The sequence below is a fragment of the Candida metapsilosis genome, assembly GCF_017655625.1.
Source record: "Candida metapsilosis strain BP57 chromosome Unknown scaffold2, whole genome shotgun sequence".
Taxonomy (NCBI): domain Eukaryota; kingdom Fungi; phylum Ascomycota; class Pichiomycetes; order Serinales; family Debaryomycetaceae; genus Lodderomyces; species Lodderomyces metapsilosis.
The window spans coordinates 1,836,794-1,855,130 of record NW_027138160.1 but is presented as its reverse complement, the minus strand read 5'-3'; the positions used below and the strand labels follow the sequence as shown (position 1 = coordinate 1,855,130).

The 18,337-nt window shown below is 39.7% G+C and overlaps 10 protein-coding genes across 10 annotated transcripts; 5 read left to right on the top strand and 5 right to left on the bottom strand. All coding sequences in view use genetic code 12, as the record gives it.

The window, feature by feature from the left end:
* Positions 1-56: 56 nt before the first annotated feature.
* On the top strand, positions 57-2,189 carry I9W82_002286 (tRNA (cytosine-5-)-methyltransferase; the record flags this gene model as incomplete). The annotated part of the gene is made up of 1 exon (XM_067691124.1): positions 57-2,189. One exon carries the CDS (start codon positions 57-59, stop codon positions 2,187-2,189), a length of 2,133 nt encoding a protein of 710 aa, XP_067549521.1.
* A 47-nt stretch (positions 2,190-2,236) lies between these two features.
* I9W82_002285 (uncharacterized protein) lies at positions 2,237-2,848 on the bottom strand (the record flags this gene model as incomplete). Its single annotated transcript, XM_067691123.1, has 1 exon — positions 2,237-2,848. The coding sequence occupies one exon, from the start codon at positions 2,846-2,848 to the stop codon at positions 2,237-2,239; it is 612 nt and encodes a 203-aa protein (XP_067549520.1).
* Positions 2,849-2,945: 97 nt separating this feature from the next.
* Positions 2,946-4,073, top strand: I9W82_002284 (uncharacterized protein; the record flags this gene model as incomplete). Its single annotated transcript, XM_067691122.1, has 1 exon — positions 2,946-4,073. The coding sequence occupies one exon, from the start codon at positions 2,946-2,948 to the stop codon at positions 4,071-4,073; it is 1,128 nt and encodes a 375-aa protein (XP_067549519.1).
* A 265-nt stretch (positions 4,074-4,338) lies between these two features.
* PIM1 (ATP-dependent Lon protease) lies at positions 4,339-7,575 on the top strand (the record flags this gene model as incomplete). The annotated part of the gene is made up of 1 exon (XM_067691121.1): positions 4,339-7,575. The coding sequence occupies one exon, from the start codon at positions 4,339-4,341 to the stop codon at positions 7,573-7,575; it is 3,237 nt and encodes a 1,078-aa protein (XP_067549518.1).
* A 39-nt stretch (positions 7,576-7,614) lies between these two features.
* I9W82_002282 (uncharacterized protein) lies at positions 7,615-8,910 on the bottom strand (the record flags this gene model as incomplete). The annotated part of the gene is made up of 1 exon (XM_067691120.1): positions 7,615-8,910. One exon carries the CDS (start codon positions 8,908-8,910, stop codon positions 7,615-7,617), a length of 1,296 nt encoding a protein of 431 aa, XP_067549517.1.
* A 474-nt stretch (positions 8,911-9,384) lies between these two features.
* NHP2 (snoRNA-binding protein) lies at positions 9,385-9,891 on the bottom strand (the record flags this gene model as incomplete). The annotated part of the gene is made up of 1 exon (XM_067691119.1): positions 9,385-9,891. One exon carries the CDS (start codon positions 9,889-9,891, stop codon positions 9,385-9,387), a length of 507 nt encoding a protein of 168 aa, XP_067549516.1.
* A 195-nt stretch (positions 9,892-10,086) lies between these two features.
* Positions 10,087-10,899, top strand: I9W82_002280 (uncharacterized protein; the record flags this gene model as incomplete). Its single annotated transcript, XM_067691118.1, has 1 exon — positions 10,087-10,899. The coding sequence occupies one exon, from the start codon at positions 10,087-10,089 to the stop codon at positions 10,897-10,899; it is 813 nt and encodes a 270-aa protein (XP_067549515.1).
* Positions 10,900-10,925: 26 nt separating this feature from the next.
* On the bottom strand, positions 10,926-13,766 carry SEC26 (coatomer subunit beta; the record flags this gene model as incomplete). Its single annotated transcript, XM_067691116.1, has 1 exon — positions 10,926-13,766. The coding sequence occupies one exon, from the start codon at positions 13,764-13,766 to the stop codon at positions 10,926-10,928; it is 2,841 nt and encodes a 946-aa protein (XP_067549514.1).
* Positions 13,767-13,960: 194 nt separating this feature from the next.
* On the bottom strand, positions 13,961-16,321 carry I9W82_002278 (uncharacterized protein; the record flags this gene model as incomplete). Its single annotated transcript, XM_067691115.1, has 1 exon — positions 13,961-16,321. The coding sequence occupies one exon, from the start codon at positions 16,319-16,321 to the stop codon at positions 13,961-13,963; it is 2,361 nt and encodes a 786-aa protein (XP_067549513.1).
* Positions 16,322-16,912: 591 nt separating this feature from the next.
* On the top strand, positions 16,913-18,298 carry I9W82_002277 (uncharacterized protein; the record flags this gene model as incomplete). Its single annotated transcript, XM_067691114.1, has 1 exon — positions 16,913-18,298. The coding sequence occupies one exon, from the start codon at positions 16,913-16,915 to the stop codon at positions 18,296-18,298; it is 1,386 nt and encodes a 461-aa protein (XP_067549512.1).
* Positions 18,299-18,337: the final 39 nt, after the last annotated feature.

Genomic DNA, 18,337 nt, shown 5'->3' with positions numbered 1-18,337 from the left:
ATTTTTCACAATCAACCCTTATGCTAAGGAGACTTGCAACTCTCTCAAGAAACGTAATGCCAAAGAGAAACTCAAGAAGAAACAATAAGGGAAAGAACTTTACTAGGCAAAACACTGGTAATGATAACCCTACATGGAAAGAAGTTGTGAGAGAAAATGAAGTATGGGAGGAATACTACAAAGCCATGAATATTATCCCAGAGAATGAGTGGGATGACTTTAAGAAGGCATGTCAGTCGAATCTCCCAATGACATTCAGAATCACCGGAAATAGAAAGCATGCTGAAGAAATTAGAAACATCTTCCTCGAGAGACACTACAACAACTTGAAAGGGAAAGAATACGAAGGAGTTGACTTGACCCCAAAAAACATTGAGTTCTATCCTGATAAATTGGGTTGGCAAATTGATGTTAGTAAGCAGGTTATCAAGAAGCAGCATGATTTTGCCAAAACACAAAGATTCTTAGTTGTTGAGACTGAAGTGGGAAACATCAGTCGACAAGAGGCTGTTTCCATGATACCGCCTTTGCTCATGGATGTCAGACCAGAACACTATGTATTGGATATGTGTGCCGCACCTGGTTCCAAAACTGCTCAATTGGTTGAAGCTTTGCATGCCAATGATGAAAAGCAACTCCCAACCGGGTTCGTATTGGCCAATGATTCTGACTACAAGAGAAGTCATATGTTGGTACATCAAGTGAAAAGGTTAAACTCTCCCAACTTTTTGGTAGTCAATCACGATGCTCAATTATTCCCTCGTATTAGGTTGAACGGACAGAAGGAGTATTTAAAATTTGATAGAATTCTTTGTGATGTGCCTTGTTCAGGAGATGGTACAATGAGGAAGAATATCAGCATTTGGAAAGACTTTAGAACAGGTAATGCCATTGGGTTACATCCATTACAATACAACATTTTGAACAGGGGTTTGCAATTGTTGAAAAAAGGTGGTAGGTTAGTATATTCCACTTGCTCTTTATCGCCAATTGAAAATGAGGCTATAGTTGCGGAAGCTTTACGTAAGTGGGGTGACAAAATCAAACTAGTTGATGTATCAAATGAACTTCCTGGTTTGAAAAGACGTCCAGGAATCTCCAACTGGCCCGTTTTTGGTAAAGACATGAAGCTTAAAGAAAAAGGTGAAGATGGGCTTGTTGATTCATTATTTCCTCCCACAAAAGAAGAGGCTGACACTTTTGGTTTGGACAAGTGTGTAAGAGTGTACCCTCATTTGCAAAACACCGGGGGTTTCTTTATCACCGTGTTTGAAAAAGTCGATCCGGAGTCAAACAAGAGGCAAGCAGAAGAAAGTGACGATGAAGAACAAGTCGCCAAGAAGCAAAAAGTGGATGAACAAAAGGGTCAGCTGTCGACTGTCGATACTGAAAGTCCAACGGAATTCAAACCATCCGAGAAAAGACTGAGATTACCTAGAGATGCAAACGAGGAACCATTTGTTTTCCTTGATCCAAATAATGAAGAGTTGGCGAAATGTTTCCCATTCTACGATTTCTCCGCATCTTTCCCCAAAGACTGTACGCTTGTTAGAAATGCTACTGGTGAACCATTGAGAACCATATATTATGTCTCTCCTATAATCAAAGAGATTCTTACAATGGATGATCAAAAGTTGAAATTGGTTCATGGAGGTATCAAGTTGTTCGTTGCACAAAGAAATGATGCTGGAATTTGTCCTTGGAGAGTTCAAACTGAAGCATTACATACAATTGAGCATTTTATTGGAACAAAAAGACACTTGACGTGTAATTTAAAGCTTTTGGAATACTTGTTTGTCAATGCATTTCCAAAAGTGGAGCAATTAAAAGAGTCACGTTTGGATGAAGAATTTTCAAAAGCATTGGATTCCTTGGAAGAAGGATGTTTATTCTTGACTGTCAAGCGTGGTAATGGGTTGGAAGATTTGTTCTTACCCCTTTGGAAAGGAAGAGCCAATGTTAACCTAATGGTGAGCAAGAAAGATACACATGAACTACTCTCTCGTGTTTTCGACATTGAGACCAGTGCCAAAGATGAAGGTAAGGAGAGAATTTATCAGGAGAAAGTGGAGGCAGAAAAGAAAGCCAGAGCCGAAGCTGAGGCTCTGTCGGTTAATCTAGAGGAATCACTACAAAGTACAGTTGAACCAGAGTCATCAAATGATGGAGAAGAAGAACCTGGGAACTAGTATTATACATAATAAACATTGAAGCTGGAACTGATAAGTATACACTTTTACTCTTTGTTTGATTTAGAAGGGCCATCTCCGCTATCAATCGGCTCAGAACCAGAATCGCTTGTAGCATCTGAGTTGTCTTCTGCGTCTTCGATGTCCTCATTATCCATATTATCATCCCTCTGTAGGAACATTTTACAAGTGTCTTCTGTAACAATTTCATCCACCCAACTCTCAATCATCATGCCCATAGCTAGCAACGCCGTTTCATCCATGCACTCCAAATACTTGGATGCATCTTTGAAGTCCTTGGTATACTTTCTTGCTACAAAGTAGTGGATGCACTTTATTAATTCCGAAGACGGTAGTAATTTTTCTCCCTTCGATTCTGGGTCAGCAAAAGGTATCTTTAATTTTCCAGGCTTCATCATATCTAGAATCTCATCCGGTGGGATTGTTCTTCCTTTTGACCTGAACACTTTATCTAGATCATTTGCATCCTTGTCTATAACTAACTTGAGACCTTTCCTTTTGGGGATAAGTTTGTGTGGTGTATCATTTTGTACGATGTATCTGCGATTAACTAATCTCAGTTCATGGTAGTCTCCGTTAGAAGCCTCATATACGTTCGATTCATTTAGTTGCTTCTTGCTTGATTCTGTTATATTCATTGGGTGTCCGAGAGATGAGTTATTGAGTTTGGTAGCGTAAATTAACGCGTAAAAAAACTATCAACAAAATCTCCAAACATTCAAAGGTACAGCTGCAATGGTGGATTCACGATTAATTAGCAAGCATTACGAACTACGGGAAAAGATTCAAAATCTAGTTCATGAGGACCAAGAAAGAAAGAACCTTATAAAACTGTCCGTCTTACGGCTATGTATACTAAAGCAGGGTGATGGGGCACGAACAAAGAAGCTGACAAAAGGAAGCCCGACGAAACACGTTGCGAGTTCGACAACAAAAGACTACGAAATCGAACTAAACAAGCTTAAACAGGAATACTCGACCAAGCTGAAATTGCATGATGCTAAACTTCAATCGCTCAAACAAGAAAACGAACGGTTAAAGGCACAGGTTAGGAAGTTGAATTCGGATAGTTCTTCGTCGAGTGCGGGTAACCTTCAGCCAAGAAAGAGAATGCTAAGCCATCGCTCTATATTCAGTCCTGAAAAGTTGAGCTTGCCTTCGAATAAATCAAACATAATCCGCCATTCGTTTCCCACTATATTTGATGATGAACTAATGACACCAATTAAGAAAACACCCGAGACAAAACTTGCCAGCGACTTAATGAAGTCAGCCTCTGCGGCATCTCCCACTAAGGAGACAAGGTCTCAAGATTCGCGTTTAATGGCTGATGATTTTGCAATTCCTACTGCAACCTCTTCCCCTACCGGAAGCTCGAGATTGCGGTCTCCAACAAAGTATATCGGTGATTTTGAAAATGATGAACGATCCAGTGATGATCAATTGAGTCGCAGACGAAGTCCATCTCCTGAATTCACTCCAAATCGAAGACCGCGTGTTCTTCGGAGTACAGATTCTTCTGTTCCGAGTGCAGAAAAATCCGAACAACTGCTGACGCGAAACGGAAATGCTTCTGTAGAGCATTCCGGATCACCGATTAAAACTGAAAGGCGAATCAAGAAAGTGAGAAAGAGACGAACGCTTGGTACTCCTAGTTTAGAGAAGAGTGATAGGCCAAAAATGGCATTTCCTGATGTTGATGATGATAATATTAATACCCTTGCAAAGTACGAAGATGCCCATTTTGAGGAAAATGATGGAGCAGCTGAAACAATATCGTTGAAAAGAAAATTGGACCTCAATGACCAAATTTTAGATCCTGAACCACCGAAAAAACGACGCAATGTATTTACAATCGATTAGACAGTTTATGTAACTTTTGTAGGTCAATGGACGATTAGTATTGAGACGGGCTAAGCTTCATTTTGCTGCGAATTCGGCCTCGCTTTAGAGCCTCGCGCGAGATTAGTAAGAAACGAAAAAAAAAAAAAAAAAAAAAATTGTTATGTTTCATCAAACACATTTTGATGGCAAATAATCGCTATTGATTGAGAGAAGAAATTTTACATAAGGGAAGTTTGTTCACTTGCTCAAGGAAAATCATATCACCAGGAATCCACTTTTCAAGATGTTGAGGTTAAACAGTTGTGGAAGAGTATTGCATCTACAAAAGAAGTCATGCATACAATCTTGTATAAATTCAGTCCGATTTGCCTCAATAGCGACAAATTCACGGTCAGATCCATTATCGAATAAATCCGTTTCAAATATTCCTTTACCTTCGGTAGCCTATCCGAACCCATTCTCGCACCCGGAGTTGTTTGATACTGCATTATTACTTAATAAACTGGATAAGCCTGATCCGAATCAGAAAGATCGCAAATCGCCTAACAAATCTGATCAGGGACTGGGTAATGTTGAAAAGAAGGAACGTGAAAAGAAGGATGAGAAGATTGAGAAGAATGAGAAGAAGGACAACGAAGAGAAGTCTGTGGACATCAAGGAGAGTATAAATCCCAATTCGCCAGTGTCCCCCAGCAGCGGTGGTATTTCAAGTATCAGCAACAGCGGAAACAACAACGGTAATAACAACGATGATGGTGGTGATGACGGCTCAAAAGGTGATAAACCTTTAGTAAATACAAAAACCGGTTTGTATACCCCATTCTTAGCCATACCGATGAAAGATCGTCCGTGCTTGCCAGGAAGATATTGTACTATTACTGTCACAGATCCAGAGGTGATAAGATGCTTGCAAGAAGTTGTGGAGACCAAAGAACCATACTTTGTGCTTTTCCATGTGCGTGATCCAAATGATCCAGACGCTCATATTGATATCATCAAGGACAAAGAGTTTGTTCATGAGATAGGTACACTCTGCCAAATTGCCAAGGTTACCCCATTAGACTCGACGCATGTTCATATACTAGCATATCCTCATAGAAGAGTCAAGTTGGTTGATTTGAGTACGCCGAAAGTCAAGAGTGAAAACATTGAGCAACAGCATGACAATTTCCCTACAGCATACCTTAAAAAATATGGGATATCATATGCTGCAGTTCAACCAGTTGAAGATGTGCCATTTGAGAAAAACGACGTTGAGATACAAGCTTTAGTGGAGAGCATTAAAAGCTTGTGTGCTGGCTTCTCTCCTAATCCCTTGGCTGCTGAAAGCGGTAGAAAAGTACTCAATAACCCATCAATGCTTGCTGACTATGTTGGTGGATCAGTCTGTGGTGACGCTAAACAAATCCAAGAGATTATGGACAGTTTAGATGTTCAAAAGAGATTAGAAAAGACTCTTGAATTGTTGAAGGTTGAAGTTGATGCAGATGAAATCAAACGTAAAGCACATATCAATATGAGAGAACGAACAGAGAAGCAGTATGCACAAATGTTGATTAAGGAGTATACCAAAGAATTGCTCAAAGCTGCTGGTATTGGAGAAAATTCTAAAGCTGCTAAATTTGATGAACGTATTAAACATTTAAAAATGCCTGAAGAAGCTTTGGAAGCATACAAGACTGAAAGAGCAAGATTAGGAACTCAAAGTGATATGGAACTGAATGTGATTGAAAGGTACCTCGATTGGCTTACTTCTATTCCATTTGGAATTTACTCCAAGGACTCTTTTAATGTGAAAAAGGCTAGAAAAATATTAGATAGAGACCATTATGGGTTGAAGGATGTGAAGGATAGAATTTTGGAATTTATCTCAGTTGGTAAAGTGTCGGGCAATGTCAATGGTAAAATATTGTGTTTGGCTGGTCCTCCTGGTACTGGTAAAACATCGATTGCCAAATCCATAGCTGAATCTTTGAATAGAAAGTATACCAGAATTGCAGTTGGTGGTGTACAGGATGTTCACGATGTCAAGGGTCACAGAAGGACATATGTTGCTTCAATTCCCGGTAGAATAATATCGGCCTTGGTTCAAGCTAAAACTTCCAACCCGTTAATGTTGATTGATGAGATTGATAAGTTGGATACTACTTCACACGGAGGTGCTGCAAGGGCATTCTTGGAAATTTTAGACCCTGAACAGAACAACTCATTTGTTGACAACTTTATTGAAGTTAAGGTGGACTTGTCAAAAGTTTTGTTTGTTTGTACAGCCAACTACTTGGGTAATATTCCTGCCCCATTAAGAGACCGTATGGAGATTATTGAGGTGAATGGATATACCAAGCACGAAAAGATTGAGATTGCAACTAGGCATTTGATACCTGAAGCATGTAAAAAGGTTGGATTGGAAGAGAGTCATGTGGTGATTCCTAGAGAAACAATTTCGAGATTGATTGACAAGTATTGTCGTGAAAGTGGTTTGAGACATGTCAAGTCATTGATTAATAGAATTTTCAGTAAGGCTTCGATGAAGATTGTTGAACAAGTTGAAGAAAATCAGCCTGAGGTGGAGGAATCGGAGGAGATTGTTGTGAGTGCAACTGAAGCAACAGAAAAGAATACTGACTCCAATGTTAATACCTCCGAATCAAACCCAGAGCAAGCTGCAGCAACCTCGAACACTCCAGAAGCAAGCAAAGCCGAGGAGTCGGGAGAGAAGAACGATGAGGGAACCGAGAAGAACCCTTCTCAAGAAGAGTTGAAGGAGGAAATCAAGAAATTGGATTTACCAGAAGGCATCAAGATTGAAGTCACACCTGAAAGTTTGAAAGATTTTATTGGACCTGAAATATACACCAAGGATAGGATTTATGAAGAGTTGAAGCCTGGTGTTGCCACAGGCTTAGCCTACAACACTTCAGGTGATGGTGATGCTCTTTATATTGAATCTATTTTGACAGACTCTATAGCGTCAGACGTTGGAACTGGAGGTTTGCATGTCACTGGTTCATTGAAAGATGTTATGAAAGAATCAGCATCAATTGCCTATTCATTTGCCAAACAATTTATGGTTAACAAATACCCTGAGAATAAATTCTTTGAAGCTGCAAATATCCATGTCCATTGTCCTGGAGGTGCTATTCCTAAGGATGGTCCCTCAGCTGGTATTGCATTCACCTCATCGTTGATCTCATTAGCTTTGAATAAGGCCTTACCTAATGATACCGCAATGACAGGTGAGATTACCTTGACTGGAAGAGTATTGGCTATTGGTGGATTAAGAGAAAAGACGTTGGGGGCTAAACGAGCTGGATATACCAAGATCATTTTCCCTAAGGATTGCGAGTATCAGTTGGAAGAAATCCCTGATGAGGTTAAAGAGGGTGTTACTTATATCCCTGTGGAATGGTATGGTGAAGTTTTTGAACATTTGTTCAACGTTGGTGAGGAAGAAGGTAACACTGTTTGGAAAGAAGAGTTTGACAAGAGAGAACAGAAAAAGAAGGAAAAGAAACAATAAACAACTTTGTGTATATAAATAGAATTGAATTGAGTTATATTATTCTAATGATTTCCCCTTCATTTCTCCAAAAAAGTTCTTTACCTCATCTTCTGTGACCACTTTACCTTGTTCGGCGAACGGTTTGAAGAAATCACGAAGTTTGGATTTTATAGCGTTGTATGCTTGGATTCCTTCAATCGCTTGATCACGAGGTAAAGAATTGATCGCTTCAAAAGCTGACAGCTCTGAATTGGACGCTATTGATGCTTCGTCAGATTCATCCTCGGGTGGCTTATAGATGGGGTCATCTTCGTAAAGGTACAGGTTGTTTTGAAGAAACTGATACAAACTTGATTCATGGTCTAGTTTTGGCACATTCTCAGCCAACTTCTTTTTGAAATGTTTGGCTAGAAAAATTGAGTATTGTTTATCATCACTGCCTGCTTCCGTTTTTATTCGCTTGACCCTTGGTTCATCCTCTTTTGTTTTACACTTTTTCCATTCCTCTATACTTCCAGTACCATCGTACCGAGGTAATTTTTCCATAATGACTCCAGGAAACTTTTCGTCCAATTGTGTGAAAATGTCACGAAACTTGGATACACATTGCCAGCAAATGAACTCATCAAAAGTTTTCAAGCGGGGGAAACCTTCTAACTTGTAAGCGAAGTCTTCCTCATCTGAGTCATCTTCGCCCAGTGATATCTCTACCGGGACTTGGTTGTCTTGTATTGCCTGTTCATTCGCCTGCTCAATTACTCGAGATTCACGACTTAATCCCATAATGCATCTATCATGAAACCAATCTTCACCGCATACAAACCCAAAGTAGCACTGTAACATAGTGCCGGTTTCTTTTAAAGGATCATAAAGCTCTTTACAAGCACAAAATCTGCCATGGAAATTTTGATTGTACACGTTTGAGTTACTAGCTATGTCCTCTGCAGGGAGCTCAACATGGCTCGACTGCCGACTTCCTAGCCCCGCCAATGGCCCTTTGTTATTGCGATCGGCTCTCCTCAACTTGCAAGCGCCATTGGGCGTCTTCGACATCCTTGTCGTTCCACAGTCACACACAAATGATCGTTTGCTAAACAATTCAACCAACTCGTGCTTTGAATGACATTGAATGGAGCATGAATAGCATACTCCAACAGGTTGATTGTCGTTCATTTGCGAGCATGTCAAGCAGGCATACACTTGTTGTCTTAATTCTCCCAACTCGTATGTACACTCATTTGGATCAAATGGCATCAAAGTCCGAGCTTCCCTTTCTAGCTCTTCCTGTTGATTGATGTAGTCAATTGCAGTGAGTGAGTCCTGCAGATCACTTGCATTATTGTTGTCCGCCATTGTATTGAGAAAGGTTGTTGTGGGTTTCTTCAGACGCGCCTTGGGACAAAGAAACGAAAGATCAATTTTAAACGCTACCGCGTATGTAAGTATAAGCGCATTTGCAACCAAAAACGTACACATCCACGATTTTCGAGGTACCCCCAAACCGCTTTGGGGTGGAACAGGCTTCACAGCTCAAACTCTCCTATAAATATTGCAAGCTATGTCAAAATATGCCACATAGGGTTGGTCAACTGTGTCAACTGTGTTGGTTACACGACTGCGTTTATACCTCCCACGAGGAGGTTTGTTGGACTCACAGAATAGTTTTGGGGGGGGTAGTCATTCGCAAGGAGAGGTTGACCCTATCTAGCCTAGGCATTGCAGCGACTGCCACGCGTAGTCGTTCTAAAACGATTCCGAAAGAGACGAAGCAAAGACATAGAAACATTCGAAAAGGATCTGTTTATTTAATAAGACTATTTAGTTTCCTCAATCTGAGGCTTTGATTTCCTTTACTACTTCATCGTATCCTTCCCTATACTCATCGACCTTGTCTGCATTCTTTTTACTCTTTCCTCCTCCTGGAACAATCATAACACAAGAGGTGGGCCTCTTTGTGGCACCAGCACTTCCCAAATCTTCCTTTGATGGAATAAAGATGTATGAAACTGAATTGTCCTCGCACAAGACTGGGATATGTGAAATGACATCAGCTGGACTTATATCTCCCGCAATAATCACAAGACCTTTCTCTCCTTTTCTCAATGCTTTAACGACCTCTTTTACACCTCTTTTCACATGCTTGGCCTTGGATGCCTTTTTAACTGTTTTCAAAATTTTCTTGTTCAACTTCTTTGATGCCAATGGTTTCGCAAATGGAAGGACAGCAGACATTCTCTTTTCGTAGTTGTCTTCACCAGACACCGTCTCATCCGCTTTCACTTTTGGTTCTTTGACCTTTGTTTCTTTAACTTTTCCTTCCTTTTTGCTTCCCATTTTTGGTGTATGTGTAGTTTGTATAAGCTGAAAAAAACTAAGCGATGGCATCTTTCATCAAAAATGTGAATTTTTTTTTTTCATTTTTTCTTTCCATTGTCGCAGTTTAACGTTTTGTGACACTGATGAACCTAATGATAAATGCTTTTTTGAAACGAAACTACTTGGTAAAACACGTACTATAACACATCCCAAATGAAACCTAATCACAGCACCAGTAATGACAGGAAACGCAAAAGGTCGTATCGAATATCTCGACCAGGTTCCAGCTACTCCAACTCAGTACCCCCATCATCGGCATCCTCGAGCTATGTTCCTTCTCAAACTCACACTTATAAATTGTTGTTAACAAACGAGCAAATACCGAAAGACTCCATCAGGAATTCAGTCGATGAATCAAAAGTGATACAATTTCTATCAAAGTTTCCAGCTCGGAGTCTGCTAAACGATGATCTTTCTCACATCACAGTAATCTTGACTCGATCAGAAGTCAACTCATTAGACACCGTCAAGAATGTCCTAATAGAAAATTTTCAAATAGATGATCTACTTACGACTGAAGGACCCCCAGGATCAATAGATGTGTTGGTTACGTTGTATGGGAAAATGGCCAATATTGCAAAGGCTATAACCTACCTCATCTTCCTCCTAAATGCCAAAATCAACAACTTGCAAAAGGATATTTTCACTTTAAAATCATCCACTTATAAAGCTCATTTGTTATTGAATAATGGGGAGGAAGTGCAAGGGATAAAGTACATTGACGTTGCTGGTTCCCATGATGTCTTTGTTCAGGCTGATTTAACTTCACTTTTCAATTTCATCCTCCATAGTCTTGAAAGTGGCTGCAATGTAGATGCCAGTGCCATAACATTGAAGCCAATGTTTGGTATACATTTGGATCCAGCATTGAAACTGAACTTAAAGGTTAATGTAGACGTCAAGCACAAAGCTCAAAGTCAGCTACTACTGTACTTGTACCCGAAACTGCGCTATGAAAATATATAAATGTACATCTTTTATAGCTATTTCATCTAAACTCGAGTAACTACAGCATTCTTACCTTTTCGGGATATCGATGCAACCCTATCGCCCAAACTCAATGCCAATCCTTGACCTTTAGATCTTATTCTAACGTGACCAATGATAGGACCATCACTTTGCTTCTCAATACACAAATTGGCCAATGCATCTTCACCAAATGTTGATCTCGAATACAAATTTGCCGAAAGGAATTGACATTCTTCTCCAATGACTGCTCCCGGAGTCAAACATTCCATGTTGGTGCCCTTCATTAGCTCTTCAAGGTAATTCTTTAAGGAATCGATTGGAGACTTAATAGTGATCTTATTCTCCCATTCAAATTCATTCCACATCTTACGGAATTGACTCTCAGAACATACTGCTGGTTTGATGTAGTCCATAATATCAACATGAACATCATTCAAGATAACGATTGTAGACTCATCTGAATGTTGACCGTCATATACAATGTTTCCAAAAATGACACCAGTGTCTGCAGATGTAACCTTGATGGTGGTTTGAACCTTGTAAAAACCATGTGGACCAATGTTGGTAGTGGTGGGTTTATCGACAACTTTCAAATCACCCAATGTTGCAAATTCAACTGAAAGGTTACGCAATGTTGTGGTTGTCTGATTAACTAATAGTACATCCAAAACAACGTCGTACTGGTGTACTTTGACAAATGCTTCAGCGTATATTGGATCGGAGAATCCAGTCAATTGTAAAATTTGATTCAATCTTGATGACAAGTTTTCCTTTTTCAAGTCACTTCCTGAAGCTACAGCAAGATCATCAACCACCTTCTTACCAGCCTTGTTGTCCTTATCGAGTTGTCTAAACACGATTGCATCATCTACTTGATCAGCATTTGCATGCAAGTCTCTAGCCTCCTCTTCTGCCTTCTTTGCCTCCACATCAGTAATTTGTGCTTTGAATGCATCCTTGGTATCATCAAGGAAGCTCGTGGTTATTTCATCGACATCCTCTTCATCGTTTAAAATTTTAATGTAGGAGAAAATTCTATCAGCAGAATCTTCGTCAATCTTTTTCGTAACCAATGAGCTCTCTCCTAATCTCAATATTGACACCATAATCAACAATGCCTCAGCTTTCAAAGCATTCAAAATTTTAGCCTGTGTGCTCAATTTGTTCAAACGAAGAATCAATTTGACCAAAGTGGAAGACAATACAGCTCCAAGGTAAAAGTCACCTGCAAGCAACTGTTTTCTTATTGGTGTTTTTGTCTCATCTTCATATCCGTTACTATTGACTTCGGCTGTCAACGCAGATTCAGTGGCATATGTTCCATCTGGCAAAACGGTTGGGCCCTTCTTCTTGTGTGGGTGCTCTTCCCCTTCATCTTCTGGATTGGCAGGCTCTTTTGTCTTCAACTCACTGGCAACAATGGGTACTTCGCCAATACTCGATCTGATATATTTCCAGGCATCTTGTATCAAATGTTCATCCAAAGCATATTCACCAATGACCCAAAAAGCACCCCTAAACACTTTTCCGCTTTTAACATGTGGCAAGGTCTGAATAAGCCTTTTGATGATGGAATCTCTTAAATCCGGGAATTTTTCAACAACCTCCTTCACAAACGTAATAACCTCATAGGCGGATGTTGAGTTCAAATCTGCAATAGAATCCAACAACAAATCAATGACATTTGCTGCAACTTCGACAAACTTGATGGCCAATTGGTGAATAGCGTTAATCAATAGCTGTCTATATTCAACATTCTTGTCATCGTTTGAAGAACTAGTGGCCTGCAATTCCTTCTTTAATAATTTAACAACATCCTCGACATTTCGGGAGGTAATAAACTCAAGAGTGACATCCAAAGCCTTCTTTCTAACGGCTACATCTTGGGAGGACAAAACTCTCAAGATCTCCAACGACAAGTCTTGCAATACTCCTGGATGCTGTTTGTTCAACTCTTTGATTCTTTCCAAAGTTATAATCTTGACATTATTGTCAGCCTCTTTGTTGGCCAACTCAACAAACTTGCTACCAGCCAAAAGAATGGAAGCTGAATTCGAGCTCAACCCAGTTAAAGCATTTGCTGCTTCGTACATAACAACATTGGATGAACTTTCAACCATTTCAGTAACCAATTGGGCATATTGTTGTTTCAAAGCTGGGTTCAACAGTGAGTCTTTTTTGAAAAATTCAATAAAGCTCAATTGCAACAATGGGTCCAATGTGTCGATAACACTAATATTATCCTGAATGTATTGCAAAGCAGCATTCCTATTCAAGTCTCCAAGGCACACAAATGCATTCCTTTTACAAACAGAATCATTTTCGTCGTACAAAAACCGATAAATCAATTCATCAACATCGGGACACAAATGATCACTAACCTTGTGGATTGACCAAAGTGCAAAAACGGCATTTTTACGAACATAAGCATGTCTATTTTCAAGACATTGACGAACGTTGGGCACTAAAGTTTCCAACAATTCCGGTTCTTTTAACTTGGTCAAGTATCTCAATGTAATACCTCTAATGTACTCATTAGGATGTTGCAAATCACGTTGTATCGCATTACAAACAAGAATCATTTCATGTCTCATTTTGCCTGAACTGTCAAGTTTAGGACAGACTTCCCAGTAGTGATACAACAATCTCTTCAATTCTTTACTCTTTGAAGGCATGACGAACCTGATGATATGCATCAAAAGATCTGGTAAAGGGTCACCATTGAGTATGGTGATTATGATTTTCTTCATGGTGTCAACTTTAACATCATCTTTTCCCTTTTCCAACAAATTTTTGTACTCATTTATAGAGACCTTGCTGGCCGTATTTGGCTCGTAGATCAAGGTGTACCCGCTTTCACTCATTTATATTCAGTGGTGTTGGTAGTCTCTCAATTGATGTGAAAATTCTAAAATGTGTTTTGATTCTGACGTGTTGTATATTTCGACGGTGAAAATTGAGAGACAGAGACAACAGAAAAAAAAAAAAAAAAAATCAACTCACTTTTGAGCACAGGCACTACCTACTCCGATTTTTGTTTTATGTATTAAAGGTTTTTCTATTCGGTATCACTATCATCATCAGGATTGGCAAGTACCAATCTCGGACGGTCATGATCTTCATAATCATCATCATACTTTTCCTGTTTTCCATAAGATTCATTAGTGTTGTATCCATTGAGGCCGAATCCATTATTCAGATCACCCGGACTCTCTGTATCACTCTTGTCCTCTGACTCTTCTTCGTCAATTTCACCATATTTATATCCTCTGTGTTGGTAATAGCCCGTGATCTTATCCGACAAGCTTCCGGATGACTCACTTGACACAATTGAACTAGCTCTATTAAGACTTGCGTCGTTGACATCCTTTGTACTTCCTGTGGCAGTGCTAACAATACTTTGAGTATCCCCTGTGAGAGCAGATGCATCAGTGGTTGTCCTTTTCAATGAGTTATCACGAGAAACTTTTGTGCTCACTGATTGGTTGCGGGAGCTAAAAGTGTTGGGGAGAGAAGGGTTGGTTGTTGTTCTGGTGAGGCCAATACCGCCAAAACTATCATCACCCTCATCAATTTCTGCAGCCAAAAGTCTAGGTTTCAAGTGACCATGTTTCAACTCGACACCACTAGTCTTTTTACGAGAATTGTTTCCACTTAAACCACCAGCAAGACGCTTGTATTTTCCGTTTGAGTTTTCTTTTGTAGCCAGTTTATCTATGGGTAATATACCAACAGGTAGTTTCCATCGTGATGGACCCAGTTCATTGAAAGCAGTCCCGGAGCTTCTTCGTATAGCTAAGACGTAATTGGATCTCTCCCCTTCTCCTGGTTTCAAACTCAACGACCGTTTCAAGCTGGCTAGATTAACATTCTTGTAAGAGTTGGAACTCTTTATCGAGCCCACTGAGCTTGAAGTTCTGTGGTGATTGCGTCGCGTGTTCAGTGTATTATAGCTTTTCATGGAGTTGGCGTGAGAAAAGGAAAATCCAGAATTATCAGTTAAAGTGTGCTGCAAGGGCGGTTGAGGTGGCTGGCGTGGCTGAGGTGGCTGAGATGGCTGAGATGGCTGAGATGGTTGAGATGATTGAGATAGTTGAGTTGTTTGTGCCAGATACATTGGCTGCTGCATAGCCTGTACGCGACCAAGATTCTGCAGCTGCTTGTGAATTGAGTGTGTAGGTGACTGCCATGGAAGACTGGAGGAAGGAATTCTTGACGCATTGGTTGACGCTCTTGAAACTGGAGATCTAATACTCGGTGTGGCAGAAGATAAATGCATTGTGTCCGATGATGAGGGGTTAGTTGAGGTTCCAAAATCTATCCCTTGTTTAGATGGTGAGTTGGAGGAATACACAGAGGACCTTGACGAAGTTGGCACATTCGTAGATTGTGGTGGTTCAGAATAATGCTGGTTTAAAGTTACTTCGAATGGATTGACTTGCTCCAAGCCACGAGTGTCCATCATATAGTTTTGTATAATTTGAGGTGAGTTTTCCACAGATTCTGTTGGTGTCTGAGTAGGCGACGACGATGGTGAGCCTAAAAAGGAGTCAACTGGGTAAGGGGTTCGCTGTGTTTGCACTGCATCTTCTTCAACTCCTTCTCCAAGTTGATCAAAAGCCTTTGACCTATTCAAATTTAATTGTTGTACAAAATCAGGATGTGATTCATCATCAAAAAATGCGCTGTCACTAATGGACCTGCTGTCACTTGGGGTGTATCTTATCTCGCTACTATCTGATTTATCAAACTGTAAAAAATGGTCAATCTCAGATTCCAAATCACCAATGATGTCTGCTGTAATGCCTGTTCCAATTTTGTCCAGGCTTGTTGCTTGAGATAAAGGCCTAGAGCTTGAACTTGTCCTCCCAGAAACTTGGTCATGACCCGTAAAGTCAAATGAGTCCAAATCACTTGGTGGCTTTCGCCTTAAATTCAGAGGTTTGGGACTCATTGAAGCAGGACGTGTGTTGGAATGAAGTAAACTTGGTTTTAGCTCCTCCCCCTGGTGTGTCAGAAACCTGTGTCTATCTGAAAGTGATGCATCTCTATGGGAATTGTCCGTGCTCGTGTTCTTTGATGCTTCATGATTCGTTGATTGTGAGACATACGGAAGATGTTGGGTCTGAGGTGTCGGACGTTGTGCCCCATGCGGCGCATTTTCTCGCAATGTGCTAGCGGATGATTTCGAATGTAAAGATTGACCACTATGGTGAGTGTTTTGTAACGACAGGGTGGATGTGCCTGAGATGGAGCGGTGATTGTTCAAATGAGGTTTGCTAAGTGGTCTTGGTTTCGGAGATGGCGACGGCGATAAGCCCCTTGTCGAGTGTCCATGTGACTTTTTATCGTTAGGTGAACCATGGCCCTGATTGAATATGGACGTTAATTTTGATCCAAAGCCTCTCTTTTCTGACATGATGCAAGGTGGATGTTTGGGACGGCTATTTAGTACATCTGACTCTTGTCAAGTATTATGGATGTATAATAAACAATTCAAAATTCACTAGTAGTATATTCTGGAACCCTTCGTTCGATGTGGTGATCACTTGATACTTTGTAATGAACGTCTCTTCGTTTTGAAAATGGATTGTGTTTCCGGGTAGGGTAATTATTTTCTTTAAATTTTTTTTTTTTTTTTCCATCTGTTTGTTCTTTGACGTAAACTGTTTGTGTTTTTCAACATGTCGTACGGGGAAGACAACCAAATCCACAAACCGAAAACCGAAAACCTTGTATTTGTTTTTAAATGAATGAAGAAATTGTACATCCGAAGAGGAAGAAAGCACTACATCTCTCTGTATTGAGAAATAACAAATTAGCTGATCTCCAGTCAATCAGATTCTTTAATTTATACAACCAACATGCTGACGTACGGGAGCTGAGTAGCCCTCGTAGGCGTTTAGGTAGGAGGCGAAGTACGCTTACAGAAATACCTTCTATTTCTGATACACTAGAGAACGAATTTGATGATGCTCGTATGTTAATAAAGTTTACTGAAGAGAGAATAATGGACACATTGATTACAATTCATTTATCAAAATCTGATACACTTTTATATGTGAGCGATGTATCACATGACGAAGCGGATCCTCAATTCATAACAATGCTAGGGAACGTTTGTGCTCGAATCCACAAATGTGTTATCAAACTATGGACTAGGCATGACAGTCCATGGAATCTACTTTGTGTTTATAAAATTGACTTGAACAAGCTAGCAAAGGAGAGAATAGTGGTAGATGACGACTCGTTTGAAATTTTCAAAGAAAACTCACTATGCGTAAAGGTAAAGGATAACTGGTATACTTTTCCAGATATGTTGTCAAGAAAACTGATTCTTGATTGCAACCCACATCCAGAGCCTCTATTGAAGCCAATCAATTCTTACACTTTTGATCAACTTCGATCAATTAACAATATTGTCAAATCCACTAAGGAGCTCGATGTGTCAAAAACCAAATTGAAGCAACAAATTAGAAAGTATATTCGAGATATCAACTTCAATAACTTGAATAACATCTCCGTACTATTGGACCAGTTGAATAGTAGCTGTAAAATGTTGCACCTGGATTTAAATAAAATGAAATCAAGCAATGAAGCTATCAAAAGCCATATATATGATACCAAGCAAAAGATCAATCATGCGAATGAATTATTGTTGCGTTTTGAAAACTTGCGTGAGTTAATCAAAGACAAATTCGAAATATATGATCAAGAGATTGAGAGTGTTAAAAAGAATAGGGATGATGCCAAAAATGAGATAAAGCAGCATTTGAAAGATTATATTTCCGTTATTAATCAAGTGTTTCCAATTCGTGACATTTCCTCGACTTGCTTTTCCATTATTGGATTTGAATTTCCTCACAGCTTGAAAGATTTGAAAAATACATGTTATTATGAAGGATACGGATTAAAGAACTCCTACTATGAGCCCAGCTTTGATACTGAATCTCAATGGCATGAGTTTACCATTGCTCAAGTCAATGCTAGTATATCATTTGTTGCTCAATTGATAACAATACTATCCAATATAACCAAAACTCCGCTATTGTACAAGATGGTGCTTTTCGGCAATCAAAGCTTCATCATAGATGAGAGTAAAGTTTACCCCATAGTGGGGAAGAATCCTTTAAATTCGACCCCGCCTTTCAAATTCCCATTATATTTTGATGCAAAGGATGTCAATAATGAAAAGGTATTGACGAGTCAAGGATCTATAATAATGAACCAAGAATTTGAATTTGGATTGAAATTGTTAAGTCGAAATATTCTCCGCTTAGTAAATTACGTCAAAGAGGATATTTACGACGAATCAAGCTCGGGGTCTATACCAAGTGATTGTCAGGATAACTTTTTGTGGAACTTAAAATATTTAGAGCTCTTGATGACTGCGTGAAAAATTGCTATCAGATTGAATTCTATTTACTCGTGGTAT